Genomic DNA, 18,555 nt, shown 5'->3' with positions numbered 1-18,555 from the left:
AGGTAATTTTAAGTTTAATTTTTTTTTAGTTCGTGTGTTAATTGAATCTAAATTTAAACTGATATGCATATTGTCACATTTATTAAATTTTTAGTGAAATTGTTAGAAATCAGGTAACCACATTTGTATTGGACTCCTTATGTTGCCCACTGCATAGATTTAATTTTTGAAGATATTAGAAAAATGCTTAACATTCACAATACAATTAAGAGGCAATTACTTTGAATAGGTACATCACATGCACCATAGTATTGTGAATATGTTAAGGAGATACACATGTGATAAAGATTTGGTTAGGCTTGCTATCATAAGATTTATAACTGCATTACTCACCTTTCAACGCATACATAAGTAGAAGATAAATTTAAAAAAAATGTTCACTTTTAAAGAATGGATTACAAGTAAGTGGGCAAGGAAGTAAGGTGGTAAGAAAACTAGTATTGTCTTGACCCTACTTTTTGAATTAAAATAATTTATATTCTCAAGATATATTAGTATATTAATATAGGTGGTTAGATTGATTAATGGTGAGAAAATGCCTGCAATGGGGTATATTTATGAGACAATAGATAGGGCTAAAGAAATAATTACCAAGTCATTTAGAGAAAAAAAGGATAAATACGAGGAAGTATTTGAAATAATTGATAAGATATAGGAAAGTCATCTTCATCATCCTTTGCATGCACCTGGACATTATTTGGATCATGAGATTTTTTTAATTGAAATTCAGATCTTTCTAAAGATACAAAGGTAAGTGGCTTATACTAATTTATGCAAAGATTACTTCAAACTCCAAATGAGCAGCAAAAATTAGGGAATTAATTACTTTTGTATCAAAGTAGTGAAGGCATATTTGGGATAGACATGACTATTATGAACTGCAAACTTATATCTCCAAAAGAGATGACCGATATAAATTTTATTTGCAAGTAATTAAGCATTTGATATTTATCTTGTATTTTTTAATAATAATTAATATGTGATTATTTTATAAATTGTTGCATGGTGAAAGGCTTAAGCAGCTTCAACTCAGATTTAAGAAATTTTGCTACGAGAGTACTTAGCCTCACTTGTAGTATATGCCTCACTTGTAGTATATTTGGTTGTAAGTATAATTAGAGCATGTTTGAGCATGTAATTGGAAAATATATTGCTTCATACCTTTGACTAGTTTTTTTTTCCATAACCATACTTATTATAATTAGTATATTTTGTAGGTTCAAAGTAAAAAAAAAAAAGGAATAGGCTAACTAAAAATGATTAAATGGCTTGATTTTTGTCAAGTATAATTGAAAATTGAGATTTTGATATGATACACATGATCACATTGATTTCACCTTATTGAAAGATATTAATAAGAGTAATAAATAGTTAATAGGTCAAATGGAGGAAGACTTAGAAATGGATGAACTTTTTTTTGAAGATGGGGATTTGACTTGGAATGAGAGTAATAAATAGTTAATAGGTCAAATGGAGAAAGACTTAGAAAGGGATGAACTTTTTTTTGAAGATGGGGATTTGACTTGGAATGTGGTTGCTGAGACTATGAGAGTTGAACAAGATGCTTACAACACCAAATTAGGAAAAGGAAAAAAATTATTGCATCTACAGTTGGTTCAAATTCAAAATTAAAGTAAAAAATAAAAAGCATCATCCTCTATTTTGAAGAATTGTACTCCTTCAACTCTTAAAAACGAAGAAGATATGAATAAGAAAGATGAGGAAGATAAAAAAGATTTTAATGTTGAAGGTGAGTTTGAAGAAGATGAAGCTTTAGAAGAAGATAAAGATGTTTGTGATGATCCTATTCTTGTTAAAGATTGAAGAGTAGTTGTTTTTTTATTGTATGATAGAAGAACTTGCCAATTTAACTTTAATTTTAGCTTATGATTATTTTATTAATATTTTAACTATTAGTATTTGTTACTTCATTAAATTTAAGTTTAGCATTTGCTGTTTGGTACTTGATTTTATTGCATTTAGTTTTATGTTACTTGAAAATGGATTTTTGAATTTTATTTTTTATTTTTAGCATCTTGCGTTGTTCGGGCAAATATCTGTGCGTTGCGCCTAGGCTCCAAACCGTCTTTGCACCTTAGTGCTAGGATGAGCATTTGGTCATTTTGGTTTAAAAGCAAATCAAATAAATTAAAAATTAAAATTTTAGTATTTGTGAAAATTGAATCGAACTGATTTTGGGCAGAAACTGATTTAAATTAAATCAATCTAATTCAGTTTGATTCGATTCGGTTTGATCGGTTAGGCTTTTTAATGAGTTTTTTTTTACACCTTATTTTTATTATTCTAAAATTCAATTAAAGTATTTCAACGTAGGTTATGGTTTAATCTCTTTATATTATTAAAAATAATACACTATTGTCACTATCTATTCAGTTCAGTTTTATCAATTTTTTCACCAAAATCGAACTCCACCGAAATAACTGGAATTTTTAAAAATAAAAACCGAACAGTACTGAAAATAATATAAAATTAAATCAAATTTCCAAATTAATTCGGTTCAGTAAGTTTTTTCGATTTGAACCGAATACTGCTTACTTCTACTTAGTGCAGCTTGAGTCTTTTACAACTATGTTAGACTCGATAGAGTCATAAATCTTTATAGAATTGTGGGATGAATTTCAGCTGTCAACAATGCTCTTCAAATAGAGATTACATTTTATTGTAAAAGGAAAAGCAAAAATTATCCCAAAATTCAAGTATATTTCGTTGCACAATTCTTGGTATAATCAAGTGACTAATTAGAGGAATTATGCTGATTAGCTAGGATTATATTATTGTCAGCTGCATCCTTGATAGTTGCCATAAGTCCATTGATCCCTTACTAGTGTTTCTATATGATTTGCGCCATGTCTACATCCTTGATAGTTGCCTATTCCATTGAACTCTTACTATTGTTTTTTTATTGTGATTTGTGCCTTTCTTAAGCCCTGCCTACAAACACATCAGTAACATTTCTCCCGTCTTGGAGAAAGAGCTCATCCATGAGCTCGACATTAGGATAGACAACTTTAAAATGGACAACATCTTTCCATGTAGCATCCATTATAACAAGTTCTTGCTAATGAACTAAGATTTCCCTCTTGTCAATATTAACTCATGCTCAGATAATAGAACCAAGAATAGAGATCATATGATCTTCCAAAAGAGGCAGAGTAGGTCAAGATGTGGAAGAGGCCCTTTAAAAGCCTTGAGTAGTGAAATGATAAAGACATTGTCAAGTTTGTTATTGCTGTGAAGGTTCAATTAGTAGACCACTTGCTTAATTCATTGTAAAACTAGAACCATAATATTTTGGTTCAAGTTTGTGGTGAAGCTTACTAACAAGAAACTATTGGCGGTAAGCGTGCAAACTTAGCCATACAAGAGAGTCAACACTAAATTCAACATCTTTTTATCCATGATTAAAGTAATCTTTCATGCGCCATTGATCTTACTATAATTTGGCACGAATGTCATGCAACATTTCATCTCAGTTAAGTAAAGCTTGGTCTGCAACATCTATCTTGAGAGAACTTGCTACATATGACAACAAGCGAGGGGGATTTCGCTTATAAACATCTCAGAAGGGTGTGATGTACAGAGCAGTGTACATCACACCTAGCATTTACGACATTCGCCTACACATTAGCGTAAGTACTTTTCAGTGGTGTGATTAACAACATCGGTCTAGATATCAGATTACAAATGGTAGGCTAAAGAGAATGATAATTTGGTCCCACATAAATAAAATAATTCCTTTTAAAGTTGCTAGTAAAAATCACATCATGGTCACACACTATTGATTCTGACACCCCGTGATTATACTGCTTATTCAAAAAAACCCATGCAACTCTACTAGTTGTGTATGGATAGGCAATAGAAAGGGGATGTGCATACTCAGAGAAGCGATTCATAACTATAAATGGAATTTTTTTGCCCCAAGACTTTGAAATTCCATCGATGAAATCTATTGTAATATCTACCCAAACTTGTGTTGGTAGTTCAAGAGGCTGAAGCAACCCAGCTGGTTTCAAGTGTTTAGCATTGTTACATTGAAAATTTGAAGAAAAAGCAACATAATCAGCAGTAGTGAAACACATACTTTTCTAATAAAATTCATGTTGCATGGTTGCAAATTCTTTTGGTACCCCTCGTGCACATTACCATGAAAATCTTAGAGAATCGAAGCAATTAAAGGGAGGTTGGCTAAAGACAAATTTTGCCTTTGAAAAATAATGCTATTTTGAATCTCCAAAGTTTGGGTTTATATTTATCTTCTAACAAGTTCTAAAAAAACTTACTAATTGTAGTGTTTATATATTTATTTATGCTTCTCAATAGTTCTTAATACTTTATTGATTGACATAGATATATTTCTACTATTACTTTATTTTATTTTATTTTTACGTTTTGAATCTCACCTCATTCATGCTTGGGCCTATGGCTATGCTTAAGTTCCAGGATCCATTTATGCCTTAGTACGCCTCGAGCCTTTAATAACTATGGCTGTTTTAATAGAGTTGTGAAGTTCATCATGTGTTGTATACTTGGGGATCATTAATTAACTAATTTTTAGTACTATACTTACACTCCTTAAAATTCATGCTATTATATCAAAATTTTATGTGGTAACTATTCTTGCTCTTCTCAACTTGTGATTATGAGCTTTATGTGATTATATGCCAGATGGATCTTGGAGTTGGCTTCTTCATAGTGGAAAACTCAGTAGTTTCATAGCAAGTGCGGAATGCCTCTTCAATGTGAGTCTTTCTATGCTTTATTGTTTTCTATGCGAGTAGTTGACTTCAAATTTTAAATATGCAAAATGCTGGTTGATCACTTAAATATGTCATTCAAAAAGAGTGATTGATCATAAGGTGGCACTCCTTTTCTTTTCTCTATACAATTTAAATTTTCTAATTAGTAGATGGCAAAAGATAAAAGACCATAAACTACAAAGTGTAATAGTGGAAATGAAGGATAGTTTGAGTGAAAATAACTAATTACTGATCATGTAGTAGCTAGTTTTGTTTGAGTTGCACAGAAGAGTCTTAAGTCAATTGTCATGCTTATTCTGTATTTTAACTAGTTGTTTCCAACTTTTTCTTCTAGACAGAGAAGCATATATCGTTCTATTATAATGCTAAGGTCTTCTTTAGTTTGTGACATGCCAGTTCCTTTTAGCTAGAAGTTCTCAATTGTCAAGAAGTCAATGTAATTAATTGACCCATTTATTTTATTACTTGCACACTTTTTTCCTCTTCTTCCAAAGAATGTTTTGGTCCTCTACTTTAAAATAAGAATTTTCAATATTTTGGTCTTTTTATGCTAAAATTGTTTTGGTCCTCAACTTTAAACTAAGAATTTTCAATATTTTGGTCTTTCTATGCTAAAATTAGGTCCAAAGACAATGTAGTTTAGGCTAGAAAAAAGTTGTTTGGCTTATGAATGAATGTAACTGTCCAATTTATTAGAATTAACCAACGATGACATATTATTTTTTTCAAAAAAAATTGAACACTAGATAACTTGTGTGGATCTTGGAAGTTAAGTGGAAATGCATATTTAATGAATCAGAATGCATAGTAATCTTCCAACAAGGGCAATCTTGGTTAAGTATTTTGGTTTTTTGGTGTTCTTAACCCTAATAGTTGATTTGTTAGCTTAGTGTGTTTAGTTTGCTACTTGATTGTAACGACCCGGAATCCGGACCGCTACCGGCGCTAGGATCCAGATCGACTTAAGGTCGTCGGAATCCGTAGTAAGCCTAACATACATCTTGTCATACCTGATAAATCCCATACATGATCATACATTTCCATAAAAATTTTAAACTTTTTATATACCAAGCTTGACCTGTGCATGCATCATAACTGTGAACATAAAACCCTATACTAGAGCCCTCATCAAATGCTCTAGTTGGGTCATCATTTCATACATCAAGCTTGGTTCAACATATATCATCATTAAAAACATTTCATATAGATCATGTACAAAAAGGAATTACCACTACTATTAGGGCAAAGTACAATACTAAACCGTGAAACATTTCTCTACATTACGTTACATTGTACCATTTTACTTTACATGTCCACTACTAATCTATTACACTTAATACAACCTTCAACCTTGACGACTTCCCGGTCTATCCTAAACCTGCAAACCTTGGGGTTAGGGAAAAAAGGGTGAGCTACTAAAGCCCAGTGAGTAGAACAATAAAACAGTTATTTAAACATATGCTTTCATGAAATGCATCACAATACAAACAATTCACATCACGGATGGACTTGTCACCAGTAACCCTCATTCCTCTTAATCATAACACAATGCCAGGACGTGTGGCATGGGCAGCCCTGGACTTTCTTACATGGTGCCAGGACGCGTGGCATGGGCTGTCCTGGACTTGCTTGTCATACCATATCATATCATACCGAGGGCTAGTGGGTCATCCAATATCCATCCATATCAACAGCAAATAATGCAATGCATCATATTCGTGAATTCTAATGCAAAGCAACCTAATACATATTATGGCATTCGCGATGCATGAACATGCTAAAAAGATTTCATTAATTTAAAACATAGTTCAGTTCTACTCACCTCTAGCTGACTTTGAAACAGCTAACTCTGCTGGCCTCCTCGGTTCCTCGGGTCCGATCCTACACAGGTGGACTCAAATGAGGGACCAAACAAACTCTAACATGACTCTAAACAACTCTCCAAAAACCCCCATAAAACACCATAAAACATGCATGCAAAATAGGCAAAGGAAGGCTGGGCAGGGACTTTCGGCGGCAGGTTCGGCGGCTGAAGGTCCCTCCAGATCCGAAAGTCAGGCACTTTCAGGGGCAGGGTTCGGCGACCGAAAGTCCTTCCAGAGCCGAAAGTCCAACTTTCGGGGGCGAGTTTAGGCGGCCTAAAGCTGCCTCCACAGGCAGGTTCGGCAGCCGAAACTGGCTTCGGCGGCCGAACCTGGGTTCTCCAAAATGGCAGAACCCGAGCCTCACATGCACATCCAGCCACCCCAAAACCTCCCAACTCACACCAACTCAAACAAAAGTATGCATAAACACATTTTCAAGCACATAAGGGCATAAAACTAGCCTATACCCCAACAAACATCAACATAGCTTTACATTTATTATTAAACTAACATAAACCCTAACATTTTACAACTAGCCTAAACATGCATCAAAACCCTTAACCCCTTCTTAAAACTTATTTAAAACATAAAAGGAGGTGAGGATCTACACTTACCTCTTGAAGATCGAGAGGAGAGGTGATCTAAACTTGGAGATTGGGAGAAATCGAGCTCTGGAGTCTCCAAGCTTCAAAACTTTGATCTTAGCTCAAAAATCTTCAAAACAAAGGTAAAACTCATCAAAAACATGAAGGGATCGAAGGAAAACATAAAATCAACCATGGGAGGGCGAAATCTCACCTATGCCCGAAAATAGAGGGAGAAAACTCGCCCATTTTCTGACATGGGGCCTTTTATAGGTGGCTGGCCAGACCACCTTCGGGGGCCAAAGGTGCTTCCGCAAGAACTCAATGTTCGGCGGCCGAACCTGCATTTTCCTCCTTGGTCTTTTTCTTTCAAAACTCATTTTCTTTCTTCATTAAAACCATAAAAACATATAAAAACATTTTAGAAAACCTTTATTTTACCCTTCTAGAAAGCTCCGACATCCGAGAATTCCGGATTCCAACGGAGATTACGCAGGAAGGTAGAAATTCCGATGCCGGGGTCTAGCCGGGTATTACATTGATGTTTTATCAAATTCAATGGCTTTTAAGATGTCCAATAAAGGAGTATAAACAAAACAAACTATTAGTGAGTTGTTATAGACTCAGCCCAAATAGAAGCTAGGTTTGGTTTGACTCATTTTTTAAATGAATTGAGTTAGAGCTTAATTTTTAGGTTCATATAAACAAGTCGAGCACTAGCTAAGCAATATTCAACTTCTTAGTTATTAAGACTCATGAACTCAACTTGTTTACAAGCACATAAGCCGACTCGTCAAGCAAGTTTGTGATCTGGCACATTGAGCAGGATTGTGAATTATCTTTTGCATAGGCTTGATAATAGGTTTGTTTATAGGCACTTGAAATAGGTGTGTGAGCTAGCTTATTTGTAAATGCATTTATATTAATTTTTATATTTTTATAAAGTTATAAATATATTATTTTAGTTGTAATTTTTTAATATAGATATCTTATTTAAATTTAATTCTTATATAATTAAAAATTTTAAATTATGAAAACTATATTTTATAAATACATTTTACTAAAGTTTGTACATATTAAAAGCTACCACTATTTTAGAAGTTAATTTAATTCTAAAGCAACTATTAATATATGAACCACCAGTGTATCTTTGACCACGTGTGAAAGCAGGAAACTTATTAGCCTTCATCTACTGCCACTTTGATATATCAAATTCTTCTTTTTCATCCAACACTAAAATATCCTTGTTTAGATATAATTTAAGTCAGACTTGTTTTTAGCTTCTCTAATCTCTATTTTATGATGCATCAATTGATGTCCTATTCTTCTCCTTGATTTTTTTTTATCATTATTTAATGTTTTCATTAAGATTTCCAAGGTTTTATTTGCATAGTGAGTTTGATATATTTGCTTTAAACAATTATAGAGCCAATTTTACTTTCTCTAAATATTCTACTTTCTTTCCATACATAACTGAAAGTGCAAAACTTATAAATTCTAACTTGTACCGAGGATCACTCACCCTTACAATATAAATAATTAGAAAAATAGCTATTTAGTCCACATGATATGGGATACTTATTAGTTGATCCCTCGATTTTGAAAAATACATTAGAATATCTCTGAAGTTTTAACATTTATTAATTAATTTTTCCATTAATTTTAGCCGTTAATTATTGAAAAAAATCTGAAATACCTTCGATATGAAAGGACTAATTAGTATATTGTTTTTAAAATTTTAATAATGTTTTAATGTATTTTTTTAAAAGCGAGAGACCAACAACTAATGAATTTTCTTATACCATAAGGATTAAATATTAAATACTTAACAACTAAAACTAATGAAGGGACTAATAATATATTTCTTAAAACCTCAAGGATATTTTAATATATTATTTAAAATCAAAAAACCAACTAATATGTTTTTTAAAGCACAAAGAATAAATATTTATTTTTCCTAAATAATTTTGTTCATCTTATTATGATCTCCCTAATATTTTATCAAATTTAGCTTCATCCTCTCACACATACTTGACAATTCCAAGTCATTACTTTGTTCTTCTCTTCTAATTAATAATTAACAATACTATTTAATATCCATGGTATGACAAAACTAACTTGTTAGTCCATGGATTCTAAAAAATACATTAACTTAAAGCAATTTTACGGTTACTTTTGACACTAAAAGGTGAGAAATTTTTTTTCTAAAATTATCCATCTTAATGTATAAACATCTCTCCCCTTTGAGAAATCCCAAACACACCCTCTCCCTTTTCTTTTTCTTCTCTCCTAGTCTCTTAACCTTTTATATACCACTTCCTCTTTGGGTATAAACATTGTAATAACAATTGATTCGGTATAAATTCGAGCCCTAAGAAGGCAGAGAGGGTTTCGTTGCTAAAGAAATTCAAGACCTCAATTTGCAATAGCACTCACTTCTCTATCTATTTTTCCTTGCTGTCCACCACATCTTTGCTTTCCTCTCTTCCATTCCCTTCTACCATTATTTGAGTTGCGTGTCTCTATTAGCAGTGATGATGCATCTCTAGCTCATAGAAGTGGTAGTAGCAATAGTTATAATAGCTTTTCTGATGGGATTGGATGTATCTATTGTTTCTTGGATCTCATGAGGTGGGAATCAGGTAACTATGAAAGATCAAGGTAGAAGTGGTGGTAATAATAAGGTGGTGGAGGAGGAAGGGACTAAGAAAAGGAGAAAGAGGACTATGAAAGGAGAGCTTAGGGGATTGGAAGGAGATTGAGAAATATTTACCATAAATTGATATTAAAGATAGAAAGGAGAGCTTTTTTTTGTAAATAAGAACTGGAAGGGAGTGCCTTTCACTTTTATTCTTTTCAGGCAAAGAGAAAAAGGTAGGGAAGAATCGTAGATAATGAGAAATTACGAGTTTCTTTTAGGTTTAGTGTTATTTAGAGATATGGCAGAAAAAGTGAGGGCATTTTAGTTATTTCCCATATGTTTAATAGCTAAAATTGATGGAAGGACCTTTTAATAGACTTTTCAAACTTATAGTGAGTATTTAATGTATTTTTGAAAATTCATGGACTCATTAGTTAATTTTGCTATATCACAAGGATTAATATTTGTATTGAGCAGGATGTTCTCAAACACAAATCCTCAGAAATCAGCAGTATAGAAAATTCAAAATGAGAAATTAATATTTGTATTGAATAGCACACACAAAATATAGAACTAAAAATGAATGATTAACTAGAGATTCTATGAACGCACACCAGCAGATCTAGAAATTTAAGACAGCATGTCTAAATTTATCATTTTAATACATTTTTCAACTTCACTCATTTTGATACAAATTTTTGTTACAAAGTTCTTAAGTTAAAATTTAAAATTATTAAAAAAATTCACATACATAAAAAAAAGTTAAATCAATTTACCTACTTTAGATTTTATTTTTAAAATTTAAATAGTTTAACCTAATACCATGTAAACACTATTTGATTTAGTTATATTTATTTTTTTTTAAATCATACTCATAATCTATTAAATTTATTTTTCTAAAATTTATTTTTCTTTTTAAAGATAATTTATGAAAACTATTAAATAATCTAACCATTACTCATAAATATTTTTTTTAAGTTTTAAACTTTTTTTATAAATTTAAATAGTTTAATATATAATTTCAATGAAATAAATAGAAGTAAACAAAAATAATTATTATTTCTTGATGTAACACAACAATTGTCTAAAATAAGTTATAAACTGTAATCATAAGACTGGAGGTCACGTGATAAGAGTCTGATAAGCTAATAAGACCCAAATACCGTAGCACTCAGTTCTTCATCAAGACACGCTCTCTCCTGAATAGGTCAAGTCTTCACATAAAGTTACCGTTAGCATGTACAATCCAGCAGATCCTTATTATACCTATAATCATGGGATCCCTTATCAATTAGCTAGTACCAACCAGATTTTCAAGAGATATAATAATTAACTTTATGTTCTTACAATATAAAAGCTAATGATCGTAGAGACCAAGATACGCATTCTTACATAACTATTCTTGAATTCTAAGCAACTCCTTACATTTGCCCTTTTCTTCAGTTTACTGACTTGAGCGTCAGAGTGGCTACCATAGGTACCAACCGCCTCACGTTCTCTTTCTTGCAGAGTGATCAATTGCGGCACAGTTTCGTTTCAACCACATCATTTGATTCCATTGCCGGAAAATTTATTGAATTCTCTCTATTCATTTGGATTAAAACCGGTCCCTTATCACCTTTCTCTTAAAAAAAAATCTATCATTTCTCTTTCTGGAAATGGTCAGCGGTTCACGAGCTGCTGCTAAGATTGCTACCAATAAGAGCGCTATCATTTCTTCTACTCCTAGCAGTAGACAAAACATACCCTCTGTGGTCAATGAAACAGATCTCAATAATCTGAATAATGAGCAAAGGCTCCAATACATCAAAAGGTTATAGGCTACTCTCAAGCAATACAAAGCTCGGGGGAGGCGTCATTTATGGCTCCCAAAGTAAGGGAGGACGCTTTCATTAATACCCTAAGAACTCGGATAGAAGCGATTCAAGAGCAGTCCAAAGGGAAGGCCAAACTGGAGGATGAAGAGTCGTCGGATGATGCTCCAAAGAACGTAGATTAGAAGCTAGTTTGGACATTGCAAAGGTACCAAAACGAGCAGAAGGAGGACTATGGCCTAGACGATGCCTCGCCCCTGTCAGAAGAGATCTCAGTAGAAACTTTCCCAACTAAGTTCAAGCTACCAAGCTTGAACAAATATGATAGAACAGTAGATCCCATAAGTCATCTGGCAATCTTTAGGATGACCATGCAACTTCAAGGTATCACAACTTTGTGCTGTGCTGAGTGTTTTCGTTAATACTCACAGGTTTAGCTCAGAAATGATACCAATATCTGAACCAGATTTAATTCAAAACTTTACACAATTTTCTATGTTATTTAAATCTAGGTTTATTACTTGTATACCTCCTAAAAGCTCTCTTTTGACTTGTGAAAGGTCTGCTAAGGAGAGGAGGAGTCTTTAAGGAGCTTTATCTCTTGGATTAATGCAGAAGCAATACAGGTGGAGGAATTAAATTATGATATAGCATGTGAAACATTAAAGAAAGGGATACGGAATGTTAAGTTCATAGATTCCTTAATCAAGAACCAACCGCTACATACCAACAGCTAATGGACAAATCTCAGAAGTATATCAGACTGGATGACAAAGTCCAAGCGTTGAGAGAAGATAAAAGGACGAGTCAAAAGCAAAACCAAAAGCCAGAGAAGCGAGGATATGAAAGAAACTACAGAAGTTACCCAATCTCCCGAAGAAGGGATGACCAAAGTAAATATAAAAACTATACTTCATTGAATAACTCACAAACACGTATTCTAATGTGGATCAGAAAAAAGACAAGGAGGTTAAGTGGCCTCTCAAGCTCAACCCTGAGAGAGCCGAAAGGCAAGAAGGACCAAGTACTGCCGCTTTCATAAAGACTATAGACATACAACGGAGGAGTACTGGCAACTGAAAGACGAGATTGAGAGGTTAATAAGGGACGACACACTTTAAAAGTCCGCCAGAAAGAGTAAGGAAGAGAGGAGACCTAAACTCGAGGCAACAACTCATGAAACCACCCCTGACAGTGAATCTATAGGGGTTAGTCATGTAATTGCAGGAGGACTCAGCGATGGTTAGAAAAAAAATAAACGAGTCATAGAAGATATCCTGAATATTCAACAGTAGAGTCAGATCATGTGTCTTTAATGTAGGAGACTTAGTCCTTGAAAGAACAAATGTAACACGTGATAATGTCGAGTCTGGTAAGTTGCGCGAAAATTAGAAAGTACAATTTAGGGTCTCGAACGTTATTCATCCAGAGTCTTATAATCTGGCCAAGTTAGATGGCCGCCCACTCATGAAATATTTTTAATCTGAGAAATTTTATCAATAATAGTTAACGATGTATTTTTTCATGTGTTTTGTTATTTAGTAACAAGGAACGATAGGGTTGCCTTCTTTAAAAAGATTAAAGAGCATTCATTAAAAGTCACAAGGCAGGTATCCATCAGGCTCCATAATCCAGGTGTTAGTCTCGCTAAACAATGCATCTTATGCCAAGCCACAATGCGAGCTCCGCCAGGCCACCTAATATGGGTGTTAGTCTCGCTAAATAAGGCATTTTATGATAGGCCACAAGGCGGGTTCTGCTAGGCCACGCAACCGGGTGTTAGTCCCGTTTCACAAAAAGTTTATAAGGCAATTTATGCCCAGGCCATAAGGTGGTATTAGCTAGGCCACACAACTAGGTATTATTCCCATTTCACTAAAAATTTCTAGGGCATTTTATAACTAGGCTACAATATGGGTATCTACTAAGCCCACGATTGGGTGTAAGTCCCAAATTAATAAGAATTTCCAAGACATTATATGTCTAGACCACAAGGCTGGTATCTGCTAGGCCCACAACCGGGTGTCAGTCCCAATTAATAAAAAATTTTTAGGCATTTTATGTCTAGACCATAAGATGGGTATCCGCTAAGCCCACAACGAGTGTCAGTCCCGATTAATAAAAAATTTCAAGGCATTTTGTACCTAGGCCACAAGGTGGATATCCACCAAGCCCACGACGGGTGTCAGTCCTGATTAATAAAAAATTCTAAGGAATTTTATGCCTAGGCCACAAGGCGGATATCCATTAGGCCCACGATCGAGTGTCAGTCCCAAATTAATAAAAATTTCTAAGGCATTTTATGCCAAGCCCACAAGGCGGGTCTCCGCCAAGCCTATGACTGGGTGTCAGTAGTTCCTCTATGTCGTGCTCCATAAAGCGAAAATGGAAAAAAGAAAAGAGAGGAGAGAATGGAGAAAAACAAAACGAATAGGGTAAAAAGAGGAGAGAAAAACAAAGGATGTGGGGTTATGAGAAGGAGAAGAGTGGAGAAGGAGGTTAAGGGCAAACAGATCAATCTTAAGAGTGAAGAAACTTTGAAAGCATCAAGGAACAGGGCCAAAACCCCACAAGACAGGGCTAAACCCCAAGAGGACAACAAACCTTCTACAAGGAGGCCGGTTAAAGATGAGTCCTGTAGACCGTAAAGTTCAAGGGAGAACAAATATATATATATATATATATATATATATTACTAACTCACTCCCATTGATATAGATATTGAATAATAAGAGCAGGAACGTGCATTACATTATCCTTGACACTTATTGCCACTCCACGTGGTAACACATGATATATTGTCATTATCTCACACGAAAACATGAATAAGAGAACATCTTAGAAAGACAAGTACATGGAATCAGTTTCTGATTTGGAAGTTTATGCTGGCCCAAATCCGGATACTTATCTAACCCATAAATTTGAGACATCACAATGTTGGCAACATTTAATAATAATAATAATACTAATAATAATTATTGATAACATTAAATAAATTCACAATATAATCGACTATCAACTTCAAAATTGATTAAATGATAACCGCCCAAACATTACGAATTTAAAAAGTGGGTTGAAAAAAAATCTCTCATTGACTAGTTTCTCAATATAATTTAATCCCTTCATCAGTAAGTTCCAATGACATTGATGCATAAAATTGTGTGTATTATGTTTGAATCATATATGTTCTAGTGTGATTGATTAATTTAGTAAGATTTCAAATTTCATTTACAAATCTTATTCCACATTATGCAGTGCAATCACTTAATGTATAGTAATTAAACACTAGCCAAGAATAACTAAAACAACACCAAATTCTTTCATCTCCAGTTCACACTATGACCAATAGATGCTCCACAAACTGGAATTTGTTGTCAATGTATTCATGCCTTGCTATCAGCTAAAAAACTTAGCCTAGCTAATCTTAAGACATATATTGATCTTTCATTTTTGTCACAAGTATTGCACAAGCCCAAAACTAAACTACACAATCCCTAGGAAAACAACTTCATTAAGGTCATAAAGTAACCAAAGAAGAAATGTCCATGGGAGATTCCAGAAAGAAAGTGTAGGAGAAGAAGCAGAAAATTTTGCAAGCCTATCAATGCACACACTAGCTTCAAGGGTAAATAAACAAATTGGAACTGCACCCGCCAATCCAACTTGAGCATCAGCATCAGTAAACAAATGGAAAAAGGGCTTTAACATGCTTGGGAAAATCTTCAAACTTGGAAAGATACCATCTCCTTGTGGCATAACTCCTTCCCATCAAGTACAATGTGGTTCCAAAGGCATAAATGAAGGAATATAAAGTTTGTGAAATGAAGAAGACTCCCCAGAAACCCAAAATCTCAAACAGATAGTGAGGACATATCACTAGATCAAATAGACCACCCTTAGGAATCTTATATTCTTTATCATTCTTGCTTCTTAGCTTGGAAAGGAGGTAATGGTGATAGAAGTTACCTCCGATTCCAATAAGAAAGAGGACAATCCCAGGATAAGTTAAGTCAATTGATGGCTCTGGATAACCTTGTATTACGTGCTGAGCATAGATCATGGTTGCAGTAGATGCGAAATAATTAAAGCTCATAGGAATTAAAGAAACAAGAATCATCGAACCACTATAGCTGTGAATGAATAGCACCTGCATATATATAATAAGATTACATGGACATTATTGTTATGATATTAAGCTTTCATTTTTTTCAAGAAAATATTTTTTTTTATTTTCTGATATTTAAATCATTGAGAAAATTAGGTAATAAAAATATATTTTGTTGATCAAAAGGTAAAATATGATATTTTAAAAAAAATAACTACATTTTTAAAAAAGAGCCATTTTCTGAATTTAATTTTATTAATACTGCTATAAATAAATTATTTTTTTTAAATGAAAATTGAAAATCTTTGGAGTAGAATCTAAAACCTCATATTTACTCCCATGCACTCAGGGAGTTATGCGTGCGAGTACATTGCTATAAATTTATTTTTTAAATAAAAAAAAAAGTAATTTAGTTTCTAAAAAATATATTTTCCACCAATAAATGAGTTATTCTTTTACAAACAAGCGGATCTAAGGATTATCTAATTATTCTTGGAGAAAAATATTAAATCGTATAAATCATGAAGTTGAGTCTTAACATGCTGTGGGATATGAGAAAAATAAATTCCCACGTATTCCGGCACTTTTTCATGTGAGAGCTAGTTTTCCAATCCCATAAATAACCAAGCAAAATCATGTCAACTTTTTCTTTTTTTTCTAAATAGGATCTATTATAGATAATTTCAAATTTCAATTAAAAAAGGTAGTAAAAGAAATTCAATAATTCAAATAATTTAAGTGGAAGTGCAAGATCGGCAAGAGCAGACTCCAAATTCAAACAAATCATAGCTTTCGTGTGAGAAGATTACCTCAAGTGTTCTCTTGAAGAAGTGAAAGGTAAGAGCAGATTTAAGGTACAAAAACCTAAGATCTTGATCAGGGAGCAGCCAAAAGGAGGAAAGACCAGCGAAAAAGGCCGGAGTATAAAGCAAGAGCATCCCATTTCTACCGGAGAGTTTGATTTGGTTAGTGACTGGGGAGTTAGCGTTCCAGAATTTTGAATACTGAAAGTGCTTTCCTCTTGCCTCTGAGAATCCACTACTCACTAAGGACACTAAGCTCACAACAGACATCGCCGAGATCAGCAAATTCGGAGGACATGGAAACAGAAATTTCATCAGAATTGAGGCCATTCTCTGTCACTCTCTTTCTTAGAATTTGATTGGCTTTTGCTTGCGAAAAGGGAAAGTTAATTTCTAGACGGCTTATTAGAAACTATCTGATTTTATAGCCGACGCTGAAGATAGGAATCTCTGAATTAGGTTTGAACACGACATTCTAATTTCAATTTTTTTTTTAAATTAATCCAACTTGTACCTATCTGACACGCTTCACGTTTTATTTTTTAATGGATATTTAGGAGAGAGAAATTGAACACGGTTTACCAAAGTGTTTCAGACTGCCCACACATTTAATGCGTGGTAAATATACAGATTGCCGACACATTTAATGCGTGGTAAATATACAGATTGCCGACACATTTAATGCGTGGTAAATATACAGATGGGAAGAAGAACCCTCCTCATTTTCTTACCACGTGTGATGAAGAGTTCAGAATTCGGTTTAAATTAATTGAATTAAAGTAATTTAAAATTTTAATTTAATTTTTTATTTATTTTTATTCAATTTAATTTTTAATTTTAAAAATTTTAATTATTTTAATTTAGTTTAATTTTAATAAAAAAATTAAATAAATTAGTGAAAATAATATATTATTTTTAATAATATAAAAATTAAATTATGTTAAAATTAAAATATTTTAATTAAATTTTAAAATATTAAAAATAAAATATAAAAAATAAAAAATTTTATTAAAAATTTAAATTGATTAAATTGAATTATATTAATATAATTCAATTTAATTTTTAATTAAAATCGATTTGATTTAATTTTATAAATAATAAAATTTTAATTTTTTATTTATTTGATTCAATTCGATTTTAAATTGAATTGTTGGAATGTTGAACTAATTAAATTTGATTTTAATTTTTTTTTTTCTTTTTTTTTTAAGAATATTAATTTATTTTTATTTTACATCAATAATTTTCCTTTATATTATATATAATTAAAAAATCAAAATATTTATAATTCATAAGTTAGGTTGTATTCTATTTAATACATATATTATTATCTATTTCCTTTCTAAAATGTTTTTAGAATAATTCTTAGACAATAATTAATTGTAAAAATAGCTTTTGCTGCAAATTGTATAATAGAGAGCAATCACATAAAGAATATTACTTATAAAATTAATTATAATTAAATGTCACACAATTTTATGCTTGCTGAATTTTGTTAAATTTTTTTTTTCAAAGAATTTATAAATTTAAACTTTATCAAAGTAAAATTTTAATTTATTTTAAAATAAATTTTACACAAATTATTTTAAATCTAATAAATTGATTTTTTTTTCTAGAAATTGTAGCACAAAGTATTAAATTGAAATTTTAGTATTTAATTTTTATAATTTAGTTAAATTAATTGTATATTAATTTTTTTTATTTTCAAAAATAGCTTTTGCTGCAAATTGTATAATAGAGAGCAATCACATAAAGAATATTACTTATAAAATTAATTATAATTAAATGTCACACAATTTTATGCTTGCTGAATTTTGTTAAATTTTTTTTTTCAAAGAATTTATAAATTTAAACTTTATCAAAGTAAAATTTTAATTTATTTTAAAATAAATTTTACACAAATTATTTTAAATCTAATAAATTGATTTTTTTTTTTCTAGAAATTGTAGCACAAAGTATTAAATTGAA

At 32.1% G+C, this 18,555-nt stretch overlaps 1 protein-coding gene and 1 long non-coding RNA gene across 2 annotated transcripts; both read right to left on the bottom strand.

Moving 5' to 3' along the window:
* Nucleotides 1-5,989: 5,989 nt before the first annotated feature.
* On the bottom strand, nucleotides 5,990-6,649 carry LOC122723947. Its single transcript, XR_006351155.1, has 2 exons — nucleotides 6,601-6,649; nucleotides 5,990-6,164 (listed from the first exon to the last, which is right to left on the bottom strand). It is a non-coding gene; the product is annotated as an uncharacterized LOC122723947 (long non-coding RNA).
* Nucleotides 6,650-14,978: 8,329 nt separating this feature from the next.
* Nucleotides 14,979-17,057, bottom strand: LOC110619650 (very-long-chain enoyl-CoA reductase). Its single transcript, XM_021763176.1, has 2 exons — nucleotides 16,597-17,057; nucleotides 14,979-15,829 (listed from the first exon to the last, which is right to left on the bottom strand). The coding sequence occupies exons 1-2, from the start codon at nucleotides 16,918-16,920 to the stop codon at nucleotides 15,359-15,361; spliced, it is 795 nt and encodes a 264-aa protein (XP_021618868.1). The 5' UTR covers nucleotides 16,921-17,057; the 3' UTR covers nucleotides 14,979-15,358.
* Between the last annotated feature and the right edge of the window lie 1,498 nt (nucleotides 17,058-18,555).

Source organism: Manihot esculenta, chromosome 7 (assembly GCF_001659605.2).
Source record: "Manihot esculenta cultivar AM560-2 chromosome 7, M.esculenta_v8, whole genome shotgun sequence".
Lineage (NCBI taxonomy): Eukaryota > Viridiplantae > Streptophyta > Magnoliopsida > Malpighiales > Euphorbiaceae > Manihot > Manihot esculenta.
Note: the sequence above shows the minus strand (reverse complement) of the source record. Positions and strands in the feature narration are given on the sequence as shown.